At 53.8% G+C, this 17,384-nt stretch overlaps 6 protein-coding genes across 6 annotated transcripts; 4 read left to right on the top strand and 2 right to left on the bottom strand.

Moving 5' to 3' along the window:
• Window positions 1-74: 74 nt before the first annotated feature.
• On the bottom strand, window positions 75-1,382 carry BDV59DRAFT_192308 (putative phosphatidylglycerol specific phospholipase; the record flags this gene model as incomplete). Its single annotated transcript, XM_073692026.1, has 1 exon — window positions 75-1,382. One exon carries the CDS (start codon window positions 1,380-1,382, stop codon window positions 75-77), a length of 1,308 nt encoding a protein of 435 aa, XP_073549678.1.
• An 815-nt stretch (window positions 1,383-2,197) lies between these two features.
• Window positions 2,198-4,436, bottom strand: BDV59DRAFT_192307 (transketolase family protein; the record flags this gene model as incomplete). The annotated part of the gene is made up of 3 exons (XM_073692025.1): window positions 2,198-3,067; window positions 3,126-4,233; window positions 4,288-4,436. The coding sequence occupies 3 exons, from the start codon at window positions 4,434-4,436 to the stop codon at window positions 2,198-2,200; spliced, it is 2,127 nt and encodes a 708-aa protein (XP_073549677.1).
• Window positions 4,437-4,909: 473 nt separating this feature from the next.
• BDV59DRAFT_192306 (putative alcohol dehydrogenase) lies at window positions 4,910-6,195 on the top strand (the record flags this gene model as incomplete). The annotated part of the gene is made up of 3 exons (XM_073692024.1): window positions 4,910-5,400; window positions 5,466-5,934; window positions 5,992-6,195. The coding sequence occupies 3 exons, from the start codon at window positions 4,910-4,912 to the stop codon at window positions 6,193-6,195; spliced, it is 1,164 nt and encodes a 387-aa protein (XP_073549676.1).
• A 5,972-nt stretch (window positions 6,196-12,167) lies between these two features.
• On the top strand, window positions 12,168-14,143 carry BDV59DRAFT_212162 (arylsulfotransferase family protein; the record flags this gene model as incomplete). The annotated part of the gene is made up of 2 exons (XM_073695971.1): window positions 12,168-12,641; window positions 12,699-14,143. 2 exons carry the CDS (start codon window positions 12,168-12,170, stop codon window positions 14,007-14,009), a joined length of 1,785 nt encoding a protein of 594 aa, XP_073549675.1. The 3' UTR covers window positions 14,010-14,143.
• Window positions 14,144-14,292: 149 nt separating this feature from the next.
• Window positions 14,293-15,800, top strand: BDV59DRAFT_175265 (putative salicylate hydroxylase). Its single transcript, XM_073689224.1, has one exon. It carries the CDS (start codon window positions 14,341-14,343, stop codon window positions 15,628-15,630), a length of 1,290 nt encoding a protein of 429 aa, XP_073549674.1. The 5' UTR covers window positions 14,293-14,340; the 3' UTR covers window positions 15,631-15,800.
• Window positions 15,801-15,850: 50 nt separating this feature from the next.
• BDV59DRAFT_200695 (putative 3-methyl-2-oxobutanoate dehydrogenase) lies at window positions 15,851-17,116 on the top strand (the record flags this gene model as incomplete). Its single annotated transcript, XM_073693639.1, has 3 exons — window positions 15,851-16,410; window positions 16,469-17,031; window positions 17,079-17,116. 3 exons carry the CDS (start codon window positions 15,851-15,853, stop codon window positions 17,114-17,116), a joined length of 1,161 nt encoding a protein of 386 aa, XP_073549673.1.
• Between the last annotated feature and the right edge of the window lie 268 nt (window positions 17,117-17,384).

The raw sequence follows: 17,384 nt of genomic DNA, 5'->3' as shown, positions 1-17,384 counted from the left end.
TGTCTGAATATCTAGTAGTAATTTTAGATACCCGAATACATGCATCGATCCATGCTGTAATGGATTATATCTGATCAGAATTCCGCTGGCTCAGGCAATTTTTCCGGAGTATCATCGCGGAAGGTGTTGGTGATGAGATGGCCGAAGCTGGGCGACCAGTCGACGCGGGGAGTAAGGACATCCAAGCCCCAGAGTTCGGAGAGATACTTGAGGATGGAGGTGTGGGTGAACTCGCCAGGTTGGTCGCTGGGACTGTTCTGAATGACACCCTTCTCCACCCACGGGGACATCAGCACGGTCGGCACACGAATGCCCAGACGATCAAAGTGGAAGGTGGTGTTCTTGCCGTCAGGAGCCTCCTCGGTATAGGCGAGGTCATCACCGGCGGGAACGTCCTCAGGGGGCGAGACGTGATCGGCAAACCCACCGTGCTCGTCGAAGGTCAGAATGAAGAGAGTTTCGTTCCACTGTGGGGAGGCGCGCAGGGCCTCGTAAACACTCTTGATCCAGCCCTCACCCAGGTGAATGGGGGAGGGAGGGTGAAAGGACATGTACGAGCAGCACTCCGGATTAATCCAGGAGAACTGGGGGAGGGTGCCAGCCTTGGCATCGGCGTAGAAATGGTCAATCCGTTTCACGTTGGTGTCCCCCTTGCCAGAAGTGGCGGTCCAGTCGTAGAAAAGGGCATCTGGGAGGAAGTCGGTGGTGTTGGAGTAATTGATCCAGCTGATGTTGGCGGCCGACAGCTGTTCGAAGATGGAGACCTGCGGCAGAGAGGAAGTGAGGAAGTCATCGTCGTTCATTCCGTGGCCGTGGGAAGTTCCTGAGGTCAGATACGCTCGGTTCGGATTGGTAGGACCGGGGACGGCGGCGAACCAGCGGTCGAAGAGGACGAAATTCTCGGCCATGGCGTTGAAGACGGGGATATGATCCGGAGTGTAGTAATTGATCACCTCGGCCGCACGTGACAGATCGTGTCCAATGGGGTACGAAGCAATCTGCTCAGTCACAAATCCTTGCATGGACGGTTCATCGTTCAGGTCTGGATGATAAGTGCTGTAGACCTGCTGATTCCCGCCGCTGATGCTGTGGTCGGGATCATCCGGAGCGACATTCTTCGCGATGGGACGGGCGCACACGAGGGGAGATCCCGGATCGGAAACATTGGAGGGATTGCAGTACTTGCGGTTGACCAGGTTGTCGATCTTTGGGCTGTAAGTCAACCCTCCGGCGAAGTTGTCAAACGAGAGGTTCTCCTGCACGAGCACGACGACATTCTTGATGGGGCCTTTCCCGAGGGACTTCTGGGCAGAACTGCCATGAGGAACAGCAGAGATCCCCAGGCCCAGGGACAGAAGAGTGACTAGCGAGAACAGACTCATGGCGGCGAGCAGCAGGGTGACGGAGATGACCTGCAATCGGGATGGCTGCTGCCATGCTGGGGGTCGACCAGGCGTATTTAAGGAGCGGGACTCCGCATCCGGCCATTCCCTGCAGGATGCACGTGCAGGGGCAGTGATATGCCATTGCATGACGATCACCCACCATTGTCACTAATGGGAAATGAGGGGGTTGTTGGTGTTGAAGTTGGATTGTGTTGAACGAGACATCGACCAGGCACCACGGGGGTGATTGGTCAGGGCCTGGCCCCGTGATTGGTTTGATCGCGGTTTAAGCCTTGCCAGGCACCACCATGATTGGATCCCGCACAAGGTCAGGGCGTCTCTTGGCAGCCAATCAGGGTCAGCTTTTCGTGCCAACATGTCTCTTGGCCGGTCTCTGATAGGCTGTGTCGTGAATCAAGATCGTCGGTTACATCGGATGAAAATAATCCCTACGCAGTACACGTGCTCAAACCAATCCAGTAAAAGAGGACGAAGTATACCCGTGGACAGAGATGGAATACATTGGATGGCATACTAGTAGGTGGATGACTTCGGGTACCTGTAACGGGTACCTGTAGGTACGGAGGGCTCAGTGTGTGAGTGTGAGTGCTCACACGAGTGTTCTATCTATATACTTCCCAGGTGCGTATATGCAGCTCCAATATATATATCAACATTACCCACCTGCAAATACGTCTACCAACTTCCTCTGACTCAAAAAAATTTCATGATCATAACTATGTACCCAACCGGCCGGTCTATGCATGTCTAATATCGTCACAGCGAAAGAAAAACCCAAGAAAACAAACCCATTACAAATCCACAAACTCTCCCCGTAACAGTTCACCCTGTCCCAGACGCTGGAGATACTGGGCTACCTTGTCGGTCATTGGGCCAATCTCATAGCCGAAGAACTTATACGCTGCCTTACCGGGCAGCGAGTGACCGAACCGACGGATGTTGATACCCGCATCGGCATACCGCTCCCATCCGTTGGGCGCGTACGGCTCGATCACGACCGCCGGGATACCGCTGTGCCGTTGCAGCACCGAGCGCTTGTACTCGACGGACTGCTGCTCGAAGAGCCGCTGGCAGGGGAAACTGATCACCCGAGCCACCACTCCCTTCTGCTTGAGCTGTGCAGCGACCTCCAGCGCAAACGACAGCTCCGCCCCAACGCCAATCAGTGTGACCGCGGCGTTTTCCGCCTCCTCGATGACGTAGGCTCCCTTGGCCACGCCGTCACGGCGTGTCTGCTTCAGCTGCGGCAGGGCGTGACGTGAGGTCGAGATGATGGTGGACGACTTCTTGGCCTCGAGAGCGGCGATCCACGCGCCCGCCGTCTCTTCGCTGTCTCCGGGACGGATGTACAGCAGGTTGGGCATGGCGCGGTACAGCGCCGCCAGCTCGATCGGCTGGTGCGTCGGTCCGTCCTCGCCCATTCCGATCGAGTCATGGGTGGCGGCGTGGATGACCTGGAGGTGCTGGAGGGCACCCATGCGCACGGCGGGAGCGGCGTACAGGTAGAACATGAAGAAGGAGGAGGTGACGGGAATGAAGGTGTTGGGCGCAAAGGCGGCCAGACCGTTGGAGATGGCAGCCATGGCGTGCTCGCGGACACCGAAGTGGATGTACCGACCGGAGTAGTTGCCGTTGATCTCGCAGGTAGTGCGGAGGTCAGGCTACACACGTTAGCATCAGCGTAAACGATAGAGATTCGAGAAGAACAACGATACTCACATGCTGGAAGTCCACCTTGCCGGGCCAGATCATGTTGACCGAGGGGGACAGGTCAGCTGTGCCGACCATGAAGGAATCGATCTCCTTGGCCATGGGGTTGAAGACAAGGCCGGAGGAAGCCCGAGACGCTGTGGGCTTCTCAGGGAAGCTGGTGGGAATAAGATCCTTCCAGTTTGCGGGAAGCTCACCGCGCACGCGCTGCTGGAACTGGGCCCCCAGCTCGGGGTACTGCTCCGTGTAGTTCTTCACGAGATCGTTCCATTCCTGGACGAGGGTCTCTCCGCGGGCGGGGAGGTCGGCAAAGAACTGGCGAACAGTCTCTCCGATGACGAAGTGCTCATCAGGGTTGAAGCCGTTCGCTTTCTTCATCTCAGCGACGTTGGGGGCACCGAAAGCAGCACCGTGGGCAGCGGCCTTGCCGGCAACGTTGCTTCCCAGCCCGATGACGGTGCGGACGTTGATGAAGGTGGGCTTGTCAGTGGCAGCGCGAGCCTTCTCAAGAGCCTTAACTAGGCCTTCAATATCGTAGCAGCCGTCTTCGACATCGATCACATCCCAACCACAGGCGCGCATCTTCGCGTTAATGTCTTCGGTATTGGTCAGATCGACGGAACCGTCGCAGGTGATCTGGTTGTTGTCGTAGATGACAGTGAGGTTGTTTAGCTTGAGGTGGCCGGCAAAGGAGATAGCCTCCAACCCAACACCCTCCTGCAGACAAGCATCGCCGATCATACACCAGGTGTGGTTCGAGACCACGTCGTAGCCGGGCTGGTTGTATCTGGCCTGCAGGTTCTTCGTCGCCATGGCCAGACCAACGGCGTTGGCGATACCCTGACCGAGAGGACCAGTGGTGACCTCGATACCCTCATGTTCGATCTCCGGGTGTCCAGGGCAGAGGGCATCCACGCGGTCGGAATGGTAAGACTTGAGCTGGTCGAGGGTCATGGCCTTGTAGCCCGTCAGATGCAGGAAGGAGTACTGAAACAAGCAGGTATGTCCATTGGAGAGGACAAAACGATCACGGTTGAAGTAGTCGGGTGTGTGAGGAGCATAGCGCATAACATAGCGCCAGAGAGCGACACCAATGGCCGCCATGCCGATGGCACCTCTACGATGCATTAGCAAGAGGAGATTCGTTACAGGCGAAGAAGTATGAACTTACCCAGGGTGACCACCGCCAAACTGCTGGCACAGATCCGCAATGAGCATGCGGAACGTCCGCAACACAATGTCATGATCCTTGGACTTTTGCTGCACCAACGGCAGGGCAGACTTGCTGACGCCGTTGACCGAGACAGGACCCTGAGCCATGCTGAAGGAGAATTCGGATAGAAAACACAGAAGAAAGGTGAGTCTGAGTCTGTGGAGGGAGCGGGGAGCGTGACGCTGGCGTCTTATATGCACTTTTGCCATGGAGTTAGGGCATTACCCAATCGGGTAGGGCGAGGCACTGTCAACTACATCAGGAAATGCTGGTCGATGACGATGGCGATGGATCCGCCTCGGCAGCCCCAGAAAAATTCACCAGCTCGACTAGAAGAACAGCAACTCCAGCCGCTTCAACCGCTCTATGCCTCTATCCGTGCCTCCAGTTCCCTTTTTCAATGTTGCCTTCCCCGGCCGACGGCTTTTTTCCCCGCCATCGGCCGCCCCCCATGCATTCATTACTCTAAATGATATAAATAATCGCCGCCGAGATTGAGGGTTCCCGGTCATACCGCGGTCACTTTTGATTTTTTCCCCCCTCTCCTTGATAACCATCATATTCTAACCATCTTTCAATCATGGCCCCCTCCGTGCTGGAGCAGGCTGTTTCCCCCGCGGTGCCGACGAAGGCCACTTCGTCCGCCGCTATCATCCAAGCTCCCCTCCCCAATCCCTCTCTTCAGGTCACCGCAGACCACAAGCTGAAAGCCGTTGATGCTCCGGTGTATGCTCCCAAGCATGGAGAAGTCCTCGTGCATATCAAGGTGACGGGAATCTGCGGGTCAGACCTCCATTTCTGGAAGACTGGCCGGATTGGAGACCTCGTATTCGAGGGTGACTGCATCATCGGTCATGAGGCGGCCGGAGTGGTGCTTAAAGTTGGCGACGGTGTCACACATTTGAAGCCCGGTGATCGGGTCGCCGTGGAGCCTGGAGTTCCCTGCGAGCACTGCTTCCTTTGCGACGATGGGCGCTACAACCTGTGTGAGGATGTCCAGTTCGCCGGTGTCTACCCTTACGCCGGTACTATTCAGCGCTACAAGGTGCACCCGGCCAAATGGCTTCACAAGTACGCTCTCTCATGAATCCATGGACCAAAAAGAAGATCAAAACCGTGGCTGACCTGTTGGCTAGACTCCCCGATAACCTTAGCTTCGCCGAAGGTGCCCTTCTCGAGCCACTGTCCGTCGTCATGCGCGGCATGGAAGTTGCTAAACTTCAGCTCGGGCGTGGCGTGGTTGTCTGCGGCGCTGGACCCATCGGTCTGATTGCTTTGGCCTCCGCGCGCGCGTCTGGCGCTCACCCTATTGTTATCACCGATCTCGATCCCAACCGTCTGGCCTTCGCCAAGGAATTCGTTCCCAGCTGCATCACATACCAGGTGAATCGGACCTTAGATGCCGAGGGCAACGCCAAGGCAATTCGGGCTCTGTTTGGCACGGAGGAGTACTTCGCCCCGGAGACCGTCCTCGAGTGCACGGGTGTGGAGAACAGCGTGGTGACCGCGTGCTTCACGGCACGCCGGGGAGGAAATGTCGTCGTGATTGGCGTGGGCAAGGCTGTTATGAACAACCTGCCTTTCATGCATATTTCTCTGGCGGAGGTATGTGATATCGGGATCATGCCTGATCTATTGAGGTAACAAATGCTAATTGCTTAGATCGATCTGCGGTTTATCAACCGCTACCGCGACACTTGGCGACCGGCGATCGCATGTCTCAGCGGAGGCATTCTAGACCTGAAGAAATTGGTCTCCCACCAATTCCCGCTCGAAAAGGCCATGGATGCGCTGCATCTGTGTGCGGACTCTTCTCAGCAAAGCATCAAAGTCACCATTGTGGATGATGTGGACGCCACCTTATAGAAATGATAGATTGAATATGATACCTAGATAGACGACAATACGAAATGATCCATTCCTAAATATTGTCTGCTTCAAAACTCTAGCATCTCAATGACAAACAGAGTTCGACGCCACCAGCTTCCACTTTCCTTGTTGTTGGCCGAACCCTAACTCGGCGCCGCCTTGGGCGGCTATTAGGGAGAGGGTTCTTTAAAGAGCCATCATTCTCAAATGCCATGAAGTAGCCTGTAAAACACCGCCATTGCCTCACAATAGCGAGGGTGGTAGTAGTCGGAGCAGGTTTGTCTTGTCCTTCGGAACCTGGTCCTTGTCCTCCATGCTAACCGTTACAAGGCCTCTACGGGTTAATCACGGCAAAAACCTACCTGCAGATCACAGGCGCATACGAAAAGGACAAGGATGCGCAGTCATTCTATGTAGACGAGGTTCTTCCCCAGTTTAGAAACGCCAAATGCGACCGCCTTGTCCCCGCTCTGCTCATCATTGACTCGGGTTCTGACCTTGGTGGCACTTGGGCATGGGAGCGTCTCTATCCGAACCTCCTCAGCCAGAACTCGTATGGAATCTACGAATATAGTGACATGTCGCTAGCGGCCGCTGTCCGGTCACATTCAGAGAACGAGGTAGAGGAGCAATTCATCCCAGGCTGGAAGATCAACCGGTACTTACATATCTGGTGCCAGAGGTGGGATCTCCATAAACACATTCGGCTTAACTGGAAGGTTTGAAGCCTGAGTTCTCCTTGATCCAAGATCTCACGTATGTTCACAGGTATCATCGATCAGCCGGCTAGCCACTAGTGAATGGGAGTTAGAAATCACAATCACAGACACTTGTCAGCGGACTATGACTATCTTCTGTGACAAACTTGTCCTTACGGCGGGGCTTACTTCGGAGCCAAATATGCCAGATATTCTCCACATCCATGACGATTGGGAGAAGAAAGCTAGCCTGCCAGTGATTCACTCTAAATAAGTGGGCGAATACTGTCACAGACGTTTTGGATATGAACCCATTGGCAAAGCCTTAACTCGCGATTGCGCCAGATGCGAACCCATCAGATCTGTTGCCATTCACGGTGGTGCTAAATCGTCATTTGATTTCGTCAATCTATTTGCATATCTCCACCGAAATGCGTCTACCCTCCACTTCGGCGTCGAGCACAGCGACCCTGTGCGAATTCACTGGGTCATCAATGAGCACGGTTCGGGTCCAGCTTGCATGGCACCGCCGCGAGCCAGACTACCCATGGGAAAGGTCATTGCTAGTGACAAGGCAGCTAGCACGAGACTGACAGGTATCCTGAGTTCATGTGTATATTCCGAAGGGTCGCTTCTACGTAGTCTCCTCCATGGAAACCCTCTGGGACGATCTATGATTCGAAGGTGTGGAAAGCTGTCGATCGGGAGATAGAGGAATCGGCACAGTATCGTTCGCATGCTGAAATGGAAAATCTGCGCCCAACGCACGGGTGAGCATATGGACATGGAAGATTTCTGGCCCTGCGACTGATCAGTTCAGAGCAATTGACTGTGTCTCGTCCGGTGGAATTGCCAACCACCCGAACTTCTGGGAGACCATACGAGCGCCCAATGTCCATGTCTACCGGTCGCGTATCATGGCCTTGCCCAGACGTGAGACCTGCGCTACTGTTCACCTCTCTTGCGGCTTTCAAATCCCGACGTGGATCTGGTCATACACGCGACGGGATGGAAGCCCGTGGTTCCGGTGAAGCTGGAGCCCCCAGGTTTGTAGCTGGAACTAGGCCCCCCAAACTTGCTAGGCTATGCTAAGCAGACAGATTCCAATCGCACTCTGGCCGGCTGGATCCTGCGGGGCCAGGAAGTCGAACGTCAGATGCGCCATCGGTTCCCCCAGGCCCTATTCACCCACGATCCGCCGTCGCATCGTTACGACCACTCGAGTCTGTTCCGACGAATGGTCTCAGCCTCGCTCATAGACAAGGGCGATCGATCGTCCGCCGTAGTTGGGTTCGTGCTATCCAGCACTGTCGGGGTGGTCGCAGAGGTACAGGCGTTATGGGTAGCGGCCTTCCTAACGGGGCGTTTAGACCTGGGGATGAACGCGATCACGGCGGAAGATATGCGACAGGCTATTTCCGAAGATGTTTGGGGTCGTCTGACGGGAAGTGGATGGGACGTTGACGCCATCCGGGTGAGTTGCTTTTCCTGGTTGTATCGGCAACGAGTTCGCTGAGAGGAGTGACGATAGTACAATGACCAACTGCTGCTCGACCTTGGTCTGAATCCCAACAGACAGGGAAATTTCTGGAGAATTAACCTCGGTGTATAAACCTGCGGTGTATGCGGGCATTGTGGATGAGTGGATGAAGAAAACGACTCCATAAATATGGAGCTCATATGGGGGTTTTATATACGCAGTAACCGGTGGCTACGATTGCCCGCTTTGGTGGATGGCTATCATTTCCTGTTTTGGTAATACTACCAAGTCCAACATTCCTTCCGTCACACCATCGCATCTGCTACGAATTCCTCTGGAAGAGTATTGTCAAACGCTTTGGTGGAGAATCCCATCAGGCCAAACAAAGGGTCCATATGGCTGTGCGCGTCGGATATCTCCCTGAGATGCATACCAGAGACTCCAGTATCCCCTCCCCAGGAAAAAGTGCTGCAAATCAACCACAGGTCGACTGGCTCAGCCGATGCCGGTATGGTCCTTTCTGCCCGTCTGTCAGAATAATCGCCCAAGCCTAGGTGCTACTCATCTATTTCCAGGTAGATTTTGCTTTCTCAGCTCCAGCGCAGCCTCGATCATCTGCAGATTTGCATGTGCATTACGGAGAGACGCCCCAACTACATAAAAACGATTGATGATCAACCTCATGGTCTTTGATAGCAAACAAAGTTGCTGGAAGGTCGAAACGGAATACGTATATGGGCGAAGCACATGGTGCGCTAGAGCTGAACAACTCTTTCTCTTCGAACTTATCAGCAACTCGTAGGACACACAGTAACCGCAAAGGTTAATAGCTACTGGGCGCCCCAGGTAAAGGCCTTACAACTTGTCGCAGATGAAGGGACCCCAAAACACACGTCTGCGGATCTCGATTTCTTCTGGGTTGCTGGTGGTCTCCTGAGGATCAAGGTTAACTCCCAGATCGTAGACCATCCGCAATGCGTACTCTATGAAAAGCCAACCCTTGGAAGTTTCCATATGCAATTGATGTTGATCCTAAAAACAAAAGCCCAACGAGGGTTGGTATGGCTGGCTTCGGCGTTAATGACGAGCCAGTTAGTAGCTTCCCGCAGCGCGCAAAAAATTGATGGTCCAAGGGGCCCTGAAGCTCGGGGAATTTCTTTGATCAGGCAAATATTGCATTTAGAAGAACACTGGGCTCCACCTTCCAGCAGATATATTCCCAACCCGGTGAGTTTGTTCAAATTACCTGGTCACGTAGGAAGGAAGATCCTGATAGGAAATTGCAGGTTCAACGGTGCAAAACGGGCATTTATGGATACGCGGGATGAACAGCGGAAAGATATGACTATAGGTGTCATTGGATGTGGCCCTGCCACTCTGTGCTCAATCATCTCGGCGCGGGGATATAGACCAGCACGTAAATTTGAGATTGATTCAAACCCTACTCGACTGCAGGTGGCTAAAGACCTCGGCTGCATACCCATCAATTTCAAGGAAGAGTATCCGGTGGAAGTAATCCAACGAGCCACAGATGATAATGGTGCGCACGCTGTTATTGAAGGTGTCGGGCTTAGTCCTGCTTTGAAAACGGCCTATGATATAATATGCCTTGGTGGAAAGATCAGCTCATTTGGTAGAATTGACCGGGAAGAATAGTACGACTTTTCATGCGCTGACTTTAAAACCTAGGGGTACATAACCGGCATTAGCCTTTCAGCGCAGCCGACTGCTATAATATGAACATACACATTCAGCTTGGACGGTACCCATTGCGCGTGGTTTTCGCCGATACTCTTGCAACGCTCATTGGAAACAAAGACTTCATCAAAAAGATGAATCTCATCGGCTTGGTACTTCCGATATTGGACGATACCGTTATTGATGCCCTGGGCCGGTTCGAACGTGGTGAATTGACAAAGATGGTCTTCAAAGCGAATGGCTTCGACCATATGACCATGAAGTGATTTAACCATGCATCGCAGATTAACAGCAGATTGATTCTTGGAATTGAACATTATTCTTCTTACCTTGCAACGGCATCAAGCGGCGTAAAATCTTTGTACCGTCATTCCATAGAAATATGTAGGCACATGCTACACCTGGCCTGGGTAGGCAAAGAACGCGAAACAATGTCCAGGGTAGATCGTGTATGGTCACTTTACTCCGTGTTGCGTTCTATGTCTCAATTCCTTTTTTTATTATATCAGGCGTACTGTTATATCCGGGCCTTTCCTCCTTTTTTTTTTTTCCTTGCTTTTGCTCCGGCACATGTTACGTGCTTGGTATGTAGTCTCGATTCTTGTAGTAGAATGATTTATCCTCCAAGTCTGGATAACATTGGGTAGAGTGGACCAACGCCAATTCATTTTTTTTTGGCAAGTCTCAGGCCCTGGTATCGCCCTCTGGATCTTGATCTTGGTATCGAGGCCCCATAGAATGGTGCAAGGAACGCGATTCGTTGGCGATGATATCATCTCGGACGAACATCAGCACATCGGATCGATTTAACCGAGACGATTGCTGAGTCTGGATGACATGCGGACTCTAATTCTGCCTTATTTGACGTATTGGGTATGATCTGCTTATGGAAGATATAGGTCCTGAGAAGATAAAGCTCTACATGGTAGTTTTCAACTGACCTGAAGAGAGTTGATCGGGCTCCATAGTAACTAGTAGATAGCATACGTGCGTTTATATAGCCTGTTCGCTGTAAGGAGACACACGACAGCGTATTAGAACTCAGGTGATGCCGAGACATCCGTCACTCCTGGATGACCGGTCAGATAGGAGATTGGAGCTGGAGCACACGTAATCTTACAGACTAGGCCCCAGTATTGTGTCCAATTGATGTTCTGACTGGAAATGCAATGTTGGATATTTTACCCCTGAGTGGAATGACTTGCACAAGAAGGATGAGTCAGGTACTATTATTATCATGCACAGCTATCGTTTATTTTGATAGAACTTCCATGATTTGTCAGTGGCATATATCATTTTATTCCGTACATACGGAGTAACGGATAGAAGTTCTCTTCCCTTGACGTTCCGGAAAACCCATTCTATATCCCAATTTACTTAGTCTATTTTCTATACGGGATTTTGCCATCTGAAGATGTCGCGGAGGCAGTCAGGTAGTCCTCTGATACAAACTGGCACACAGCATAATAATAATGAGTAGCAATGCTGTCGTACATACGAAAGCCGATATTGAATAATAGGAAGGGGCACGGATTACCGAGGGCAGAGGCATAAAACTGACCCGGGAGGTTAGGTTCTGGGCAGTACTGGGCGGATCCAGAGGCTTGTTCGAATTCCTCTAACGAGTCCTAGGATGTTGTCTATGCGATCCGAAGATAAGGCTGGATCATCTTTATTCCAAGTCCAAGACTGACGATTCCACCTCCTCTACGGAGTACCCCATCACCAACTCTTGCATCCAGCAACTCAATCTCAACTTCCCCTACCTCTCTTCGCTTTTTCTCGCCATAGTGGAGACTTAGAATTTATTGGCGACCATGTTGGCGTCACCAACGCCTCCATTTCCGACCGGATCCACGGTGGCTTGCTTGGCAAATCTGGAGAACCGGCCCAAGAGTCGGCGGTGATTGGGAGAAGTCCAGTACACACTAGAGACTCTCCACCGACGATGGATTCATGGATGGGGCCCGCTTGGCAATCGCCTCAGGGAGACCAGATATACTGGGGCTAATAAAACCCGAGGGAGAGAAGGGCTCCTGTCTTGGTGTCCTGGTCCTTTACTCACCATCCCATCCCTTGATCGCCATGTCCCAATGCCCCCGTGGACTTGGAAACTCCCCTGCGCCCGCCGGACGCGGTTGAGCCTTTCCGGCCTTCAACTTGTACCCGTCGGCGCTCTCATCAGTCTCCTCTACCTCTTTTACCTCTTCGTTGTGCCCCAGCTGCTCCGGTTACGCCTTCGCACTGATCTGAGCTGGTACGATCTCGGTCTGTACGGATTTGGCCCTTCGCAGAGCTACGTCTCCTTCGATTATGAATCTCCCATAGTGCAGATTTCCCAGTGGGATGCCGGCTGCGATCCCCGATACACTTTTTTGGCCCCGAGAGGTGACTCGATCGCCCATCCGGGGCCCATGATTCTCGACGCCGAAGGGAACCTTGTCTGGACGAAGCACAACTGGGAGACCACTCAGGATTTCAAGGTCCAGCGCTACCGGGGCCAGGACTACCTCACGTACTGGGAGGGTGGGGAAATCGGCAGCCGAGGGTACGGATCGTGGTACATGGTGAGGCCCCCTTTCCCGGAGGGCCGGGTGTATGCTAATGCGAAGTGATCAATTCAGCTAGATTCCACTTACACCCAGCGCTATGAGATCAACCCCGTCGGGAACTACGGCGGCGACCTGCACGAATTCCACATTACTCCCGAAGGCACCGCCCTGGTGTCCATCTACGACCCAGTCCCGGCCGATTTGACAAGTGTAGGAGGTCCCGCACTGGGCTGGATCTTCGACGGGGTTTTCCAAGAACTCGACATCGAGACGGGCGAGCTCCTCTTCGAATGGCGCGCATCCAAACACTACCCCGTCAACAGCACCTTCGAGCCGCTCGGTCGCACGGGTCGCACGCGCGAGTCCGCCTTCGACTACTACCATATCAATAGCGTGGACAAGGACGAGGATGGTAACTATATAGTATCAGCGCGGCACCTCCATGCCGTCAGCTGCATCGACCGCAACACAGGTGCGGTGCTGTGGACACTGGGCGGGAAGCTGAACGACTTCATGGATCGGTCTGACGGTGCGGCGACCGACTTTTCCTGGCAACACGACGCGCGCTGGCACGCGAACAGTACGTTGACGTTATTTGACAACGCGGCGCACTCCAACGAGGATGTTGGCGAGAGCCATGGTGTTGTTATCGACCTGGATGTCGCCGCGAGAGAGGCTACGAGGCGCGCGGCATACTACCACCCGCAGCAGATGAAGGCTGTGTCGCAGGGCAATGTGCAGTTTTTGGAGGAAGACGGGGGGCGAGTGCTAGTTGGATGGGGCCACAGCGCTGCTTATACTGAGTATACAGCAGACGGTCAGCCGCTGTGTAACGTGCATTTTGGCGCGTCTGCGTGGTTCACCTTCGGGCGCGTGGTCTCGTATCGTGCGTTCAAGGACCGCTGGGTAGGCCATCCGCAGAATCCCCCCGATGCAGAGGTCGTCGGTGACCGTGTTTATGTGAGCTGGAACGGCGCGACAGAGGTGACGGCATGGCGGCTGGAGGTCTGGGACGCGGAGGACTTTGACAACGAGGCAGCGTTCGAAGTGGTGGCGCAGTTCGCAAAGACTGGGTTTGAGACCGAGATCGAGATTCCCAGCGATTTGGAGAGTCCGTTATTTCGCATTGCTGCGCTCGATGTGGATGGGAAATTCCTCGGCGTGACGGATGTCCTGCAGCGCGAACAGGAGATGAACCTCCCCGAGCTACTCAACCTCCACAATTGGATTCTCGGCGTCGCGTTTGTGATGGCCGGCGGTGGTCTCATCGCCGGTCTATATAGATGCTGCTGCTGCTGTCGATTGTTCCGTCGGTGTCGGCCTCGCTTTAACGAGTACCAGTTGGTTCCGCTGGGCGAGGATGACCGGCCGCCGCCTGTGTAGCTGGTTTATTTGCTTGATTGTTTCATTCTCTGTATATATTATGCCTCGTCTTGACCGGTTCGATCTCGCGGTTGAGTTAGACTGTACATACTTTCTTGTCATAAATATGCATGCATAGTCGTCGGTGTTTTCCGTGCCTCCCCGTGGAATTCCGCAGGATCGACTTGGTCTCCACTCGACGGGCTGACAGCAGTTGTCGCTGGGCGATACCCAGTCATGGCTGTGATTTTCCAATTGTTAGTCTGACACTGGCTTGGGCCGCTGGGTGGGTGGCTTAATCTACCCCTCAGGGCCCCCTCACTTCGCAATCTGCCTTCTGCTACCACCCACCATGACTGCGAAGAACTTCACGGTCGCCATTGTTGGGGGCGGGATCGGTGGACTGACGCTCGCCGCCGGGCTCCTCCGTCGCAATGTTCGTGTGCAGATCTATGAAGCCGCCGCTGCCTTCAAAGAAGTTGGCCTGGGTCTGACGATAGGCCCTGCGGCGCACCGCGCCATGCCGCTCATCGATCCGCAAGTCCGACAGATCTACGACTCGCTCATTACCACACATGCCGACAGTCCCGGGTACGAGCGGTTCCGACAGACATGGTTTGAAGTGGTGTGGGCGACAGGCGCCTCCTCGGGTCAGGTACTAATGGACCTGAAGGCCCGGCCATCCGGCCAAACCACAGTGCGCCGGGCGGATTTCCTGGATGCACTGGTCAGCTTGATACCCTCTGGGGTTGCGCATTTCGGGAAACGACTCGAACGACTGGTCGAGACACCAACCGGGGTGGAAATGGAGTTTGAAGATGGAACAACAGCGACGGCGGACGTGGTGGTCGGGTGTGACGGTATTAAATCCAAGGTCAAGGAGTCAATACTGCCTGCAGAGGAGTATGCGCGGACTCTACCCCAGTACAGCGGGATGTACGGCTACCGCGCGGTGCTGGACATGGACACAATGATCAAGGCGGTCGGGGAGCACCGGGCACGCGTGTCGACTATGTATGTGGGCGATGGCGGATATGGCATTTCATACCCAATAATGCGCGCACAGAAGGTCAATGTGGGATTGTATGTGCTGCGGGATCAATGGGACCATGACGAATGGGTACGTCCGGCAAGTAAGGGCGATATGCGAAAGGACTTGCAGCATATGGGGGAATATGTCAAGGGACTGGTGGAGCATATGCCCGACCCCTCGCAATGGGCCATCTTCGAACACCCCCATATTTCGACGTACACCCGATCACGCGTGGCCATACTGGGCGACGCGGCGCATGCATCCACGCCGCATATGGGAGCTGGGGCGGGTCAGGCCATCGAGGACGCACATGTCCTGGCGGAGCTGCTCGGGGATCCTCAAGTCACTGATGGAAAGCACGCAATCGCTGCCTTTCAGGCGTATGATGAGATCCGACGACCACGCAGTCAGCGGGTGGTGAGTAGCAGCAAGGAGCAGGCGCATCTACTTTGTTTGTGTCTGGACGGTGTGGGAGACGACGAGGAGATCCTGAAGACGACATTCCACGAGCGACTGCGATGGCTGTGGGATGTTGACGTGGAGGAGGAGGTCGAGCGGGGGAAAAGGAGGATGTTGGAGAGGATGAAGAAGGAGAAGAGTATGCTGTGATGGAGGAAGACGGTGGTGGTTGTACGCAGTAGTTGATAGAGATCTGATTGGCGGTCCAGAACACTCAGGTTATGCCTGAATGATGCCTCAGGCGGTGCTCGGTTATCCGCGGCGAACTTCCCCGCATATGAACGGTCCATATAAGAAACATCTCCCTTTCGTCCTTCTTCCTCCCCCTCTTCTCTTCCACGTCCTCTCTCCCGTCTGGATCTTACTCGTCATGGCCTCTGTAAGGTGCGCCCGGGCTTTCCGGTCCCTCAGACCCTCACGTGGCTATTCCTCCGTTGCCTCCGCCTCCTCCCGTCTCAATCTCCCCATCGACTACAAATCCACGCCGCTGTTGCATCATACATCCTCCTCGCTCGCCGACACACTCGATCTGCCGGACTCGACGACTTCAAAGGCAATGAATCTTTACCAGGCCGTTAATTCGGCTCTTCGTACCGCCCTTGCTACATCAAATAAAGTCATGCTCTTCGGCGAGGATGTCGCCTTTGGTGGTGTCTTCCGTTGCTCCATGGACCTCCAAACAGAATTCGGCTCGGAACGTGTGTTTAACACACCCCTAACAGAACAAGGAATTGTCGGGTTTGCCATTGGTGCTGCTGCGGAGGGGATGAAGCCCGTCGCCGAGATTCAATTCGCAGATTACGTCTTCCCCGCATTCGATCAAATTGTGAATGAAGCTACCAAGTTCCGATACCGGGAGGGAACCACAGATGCCGATGCGGGAGGGCTAGTCATTCGAATGCCATGTGGTGCTGTTGGACATGGTGCTTTGTAGGTATAGACCTAGGAGATTCTGGTTTTCTATGTGCTGATTGGCTCCACCATCCAGGTATCACACGCAGTCTCCCGAGGCCCTATTCGCCCACGTCCCCGGTGTTCGCGTTGTCATACCACGATCACCCTCTCAAGCGAAGGGACTGCTTTTGTCGTCAATCTTCGAGCACAACGATCCAGTAATCTTCATGGAACCGAAGATCCTGTACCGTGCGGCAGTTGAACACGTCCCCAACGACTACTACACCATTCCCCTCAGTAAGGCCGAAGTTCTGAAGCCTGGTAATGACCTGACTATTATCTCCTATGGCCAACCCTTGTATCTTTGTTCCTCAGCTATCGCTGCGGCGGAAAAAGATTTCGGCGCGAACATAGAGTTAATTGACCTGCGCACGATATACCCGTGGGATCGACCAACAGTGTTGGATAGTGTGAAGAAAACCGGACGGGCCATCGTCGTGCATGAGAGTATGATCAATTACGGCGTCGGTGCGGAAGTCGCAGCCACGATCCAGGACCAGGCGTTCTTACGGTTGGAGGCCCCGGTACGGAGAGTCGCGGGCTGGACGACACATACAGGTCTGGTGTATGAGAAGTTCATCATGCCAGATGTTACAAGTGAGTATATGGTCAATTAAACTCAACACCACACTAACCTGTCTCAGGAATATACGATGCAATTAAGCAAACCCTGGAGTATTGACGGGTTGGCAGTCAGTAGATACAAGAGCACAAAACCGCTTAAATGAATAACGATAGACGGTGTATAATTCATCTAGAACAATTGCAAAGCAGTGGCATGGCGATTATTGTCCACTCCTTGTAAGACGTTGGAGGTGGGAAGTACTGCGGTCGATTATGATGCATCGCATTTCAGCCCCATGCTATTATCACAGTCACAAGTTGAAAGCAGGGGCGATATATACTTAGACTGGAAATGCCATGGATGCGATATCAGCTTATACCCCCAC

This window comes from Aspergillus ambiguus, assembly GCF_047715705.1.
Source record: "Aspergillus ambiguus strain CBS 117.58 unplaced genomic scaffold BDV59scaffold_9, whole genome shotgun sequence".
In the NCBI taxonomy this organism is placed as follows: domain Eukaryota; kingdom Fungi; phylum Ascomycota; class Eurotiomycetes; order Eurotiales; family Aspergillaceae; genus Aspergillus; species Aspergillus ambiguus.
This window is presented reverse-complemented; position numbering and strand designations above follow the sequence as displayed.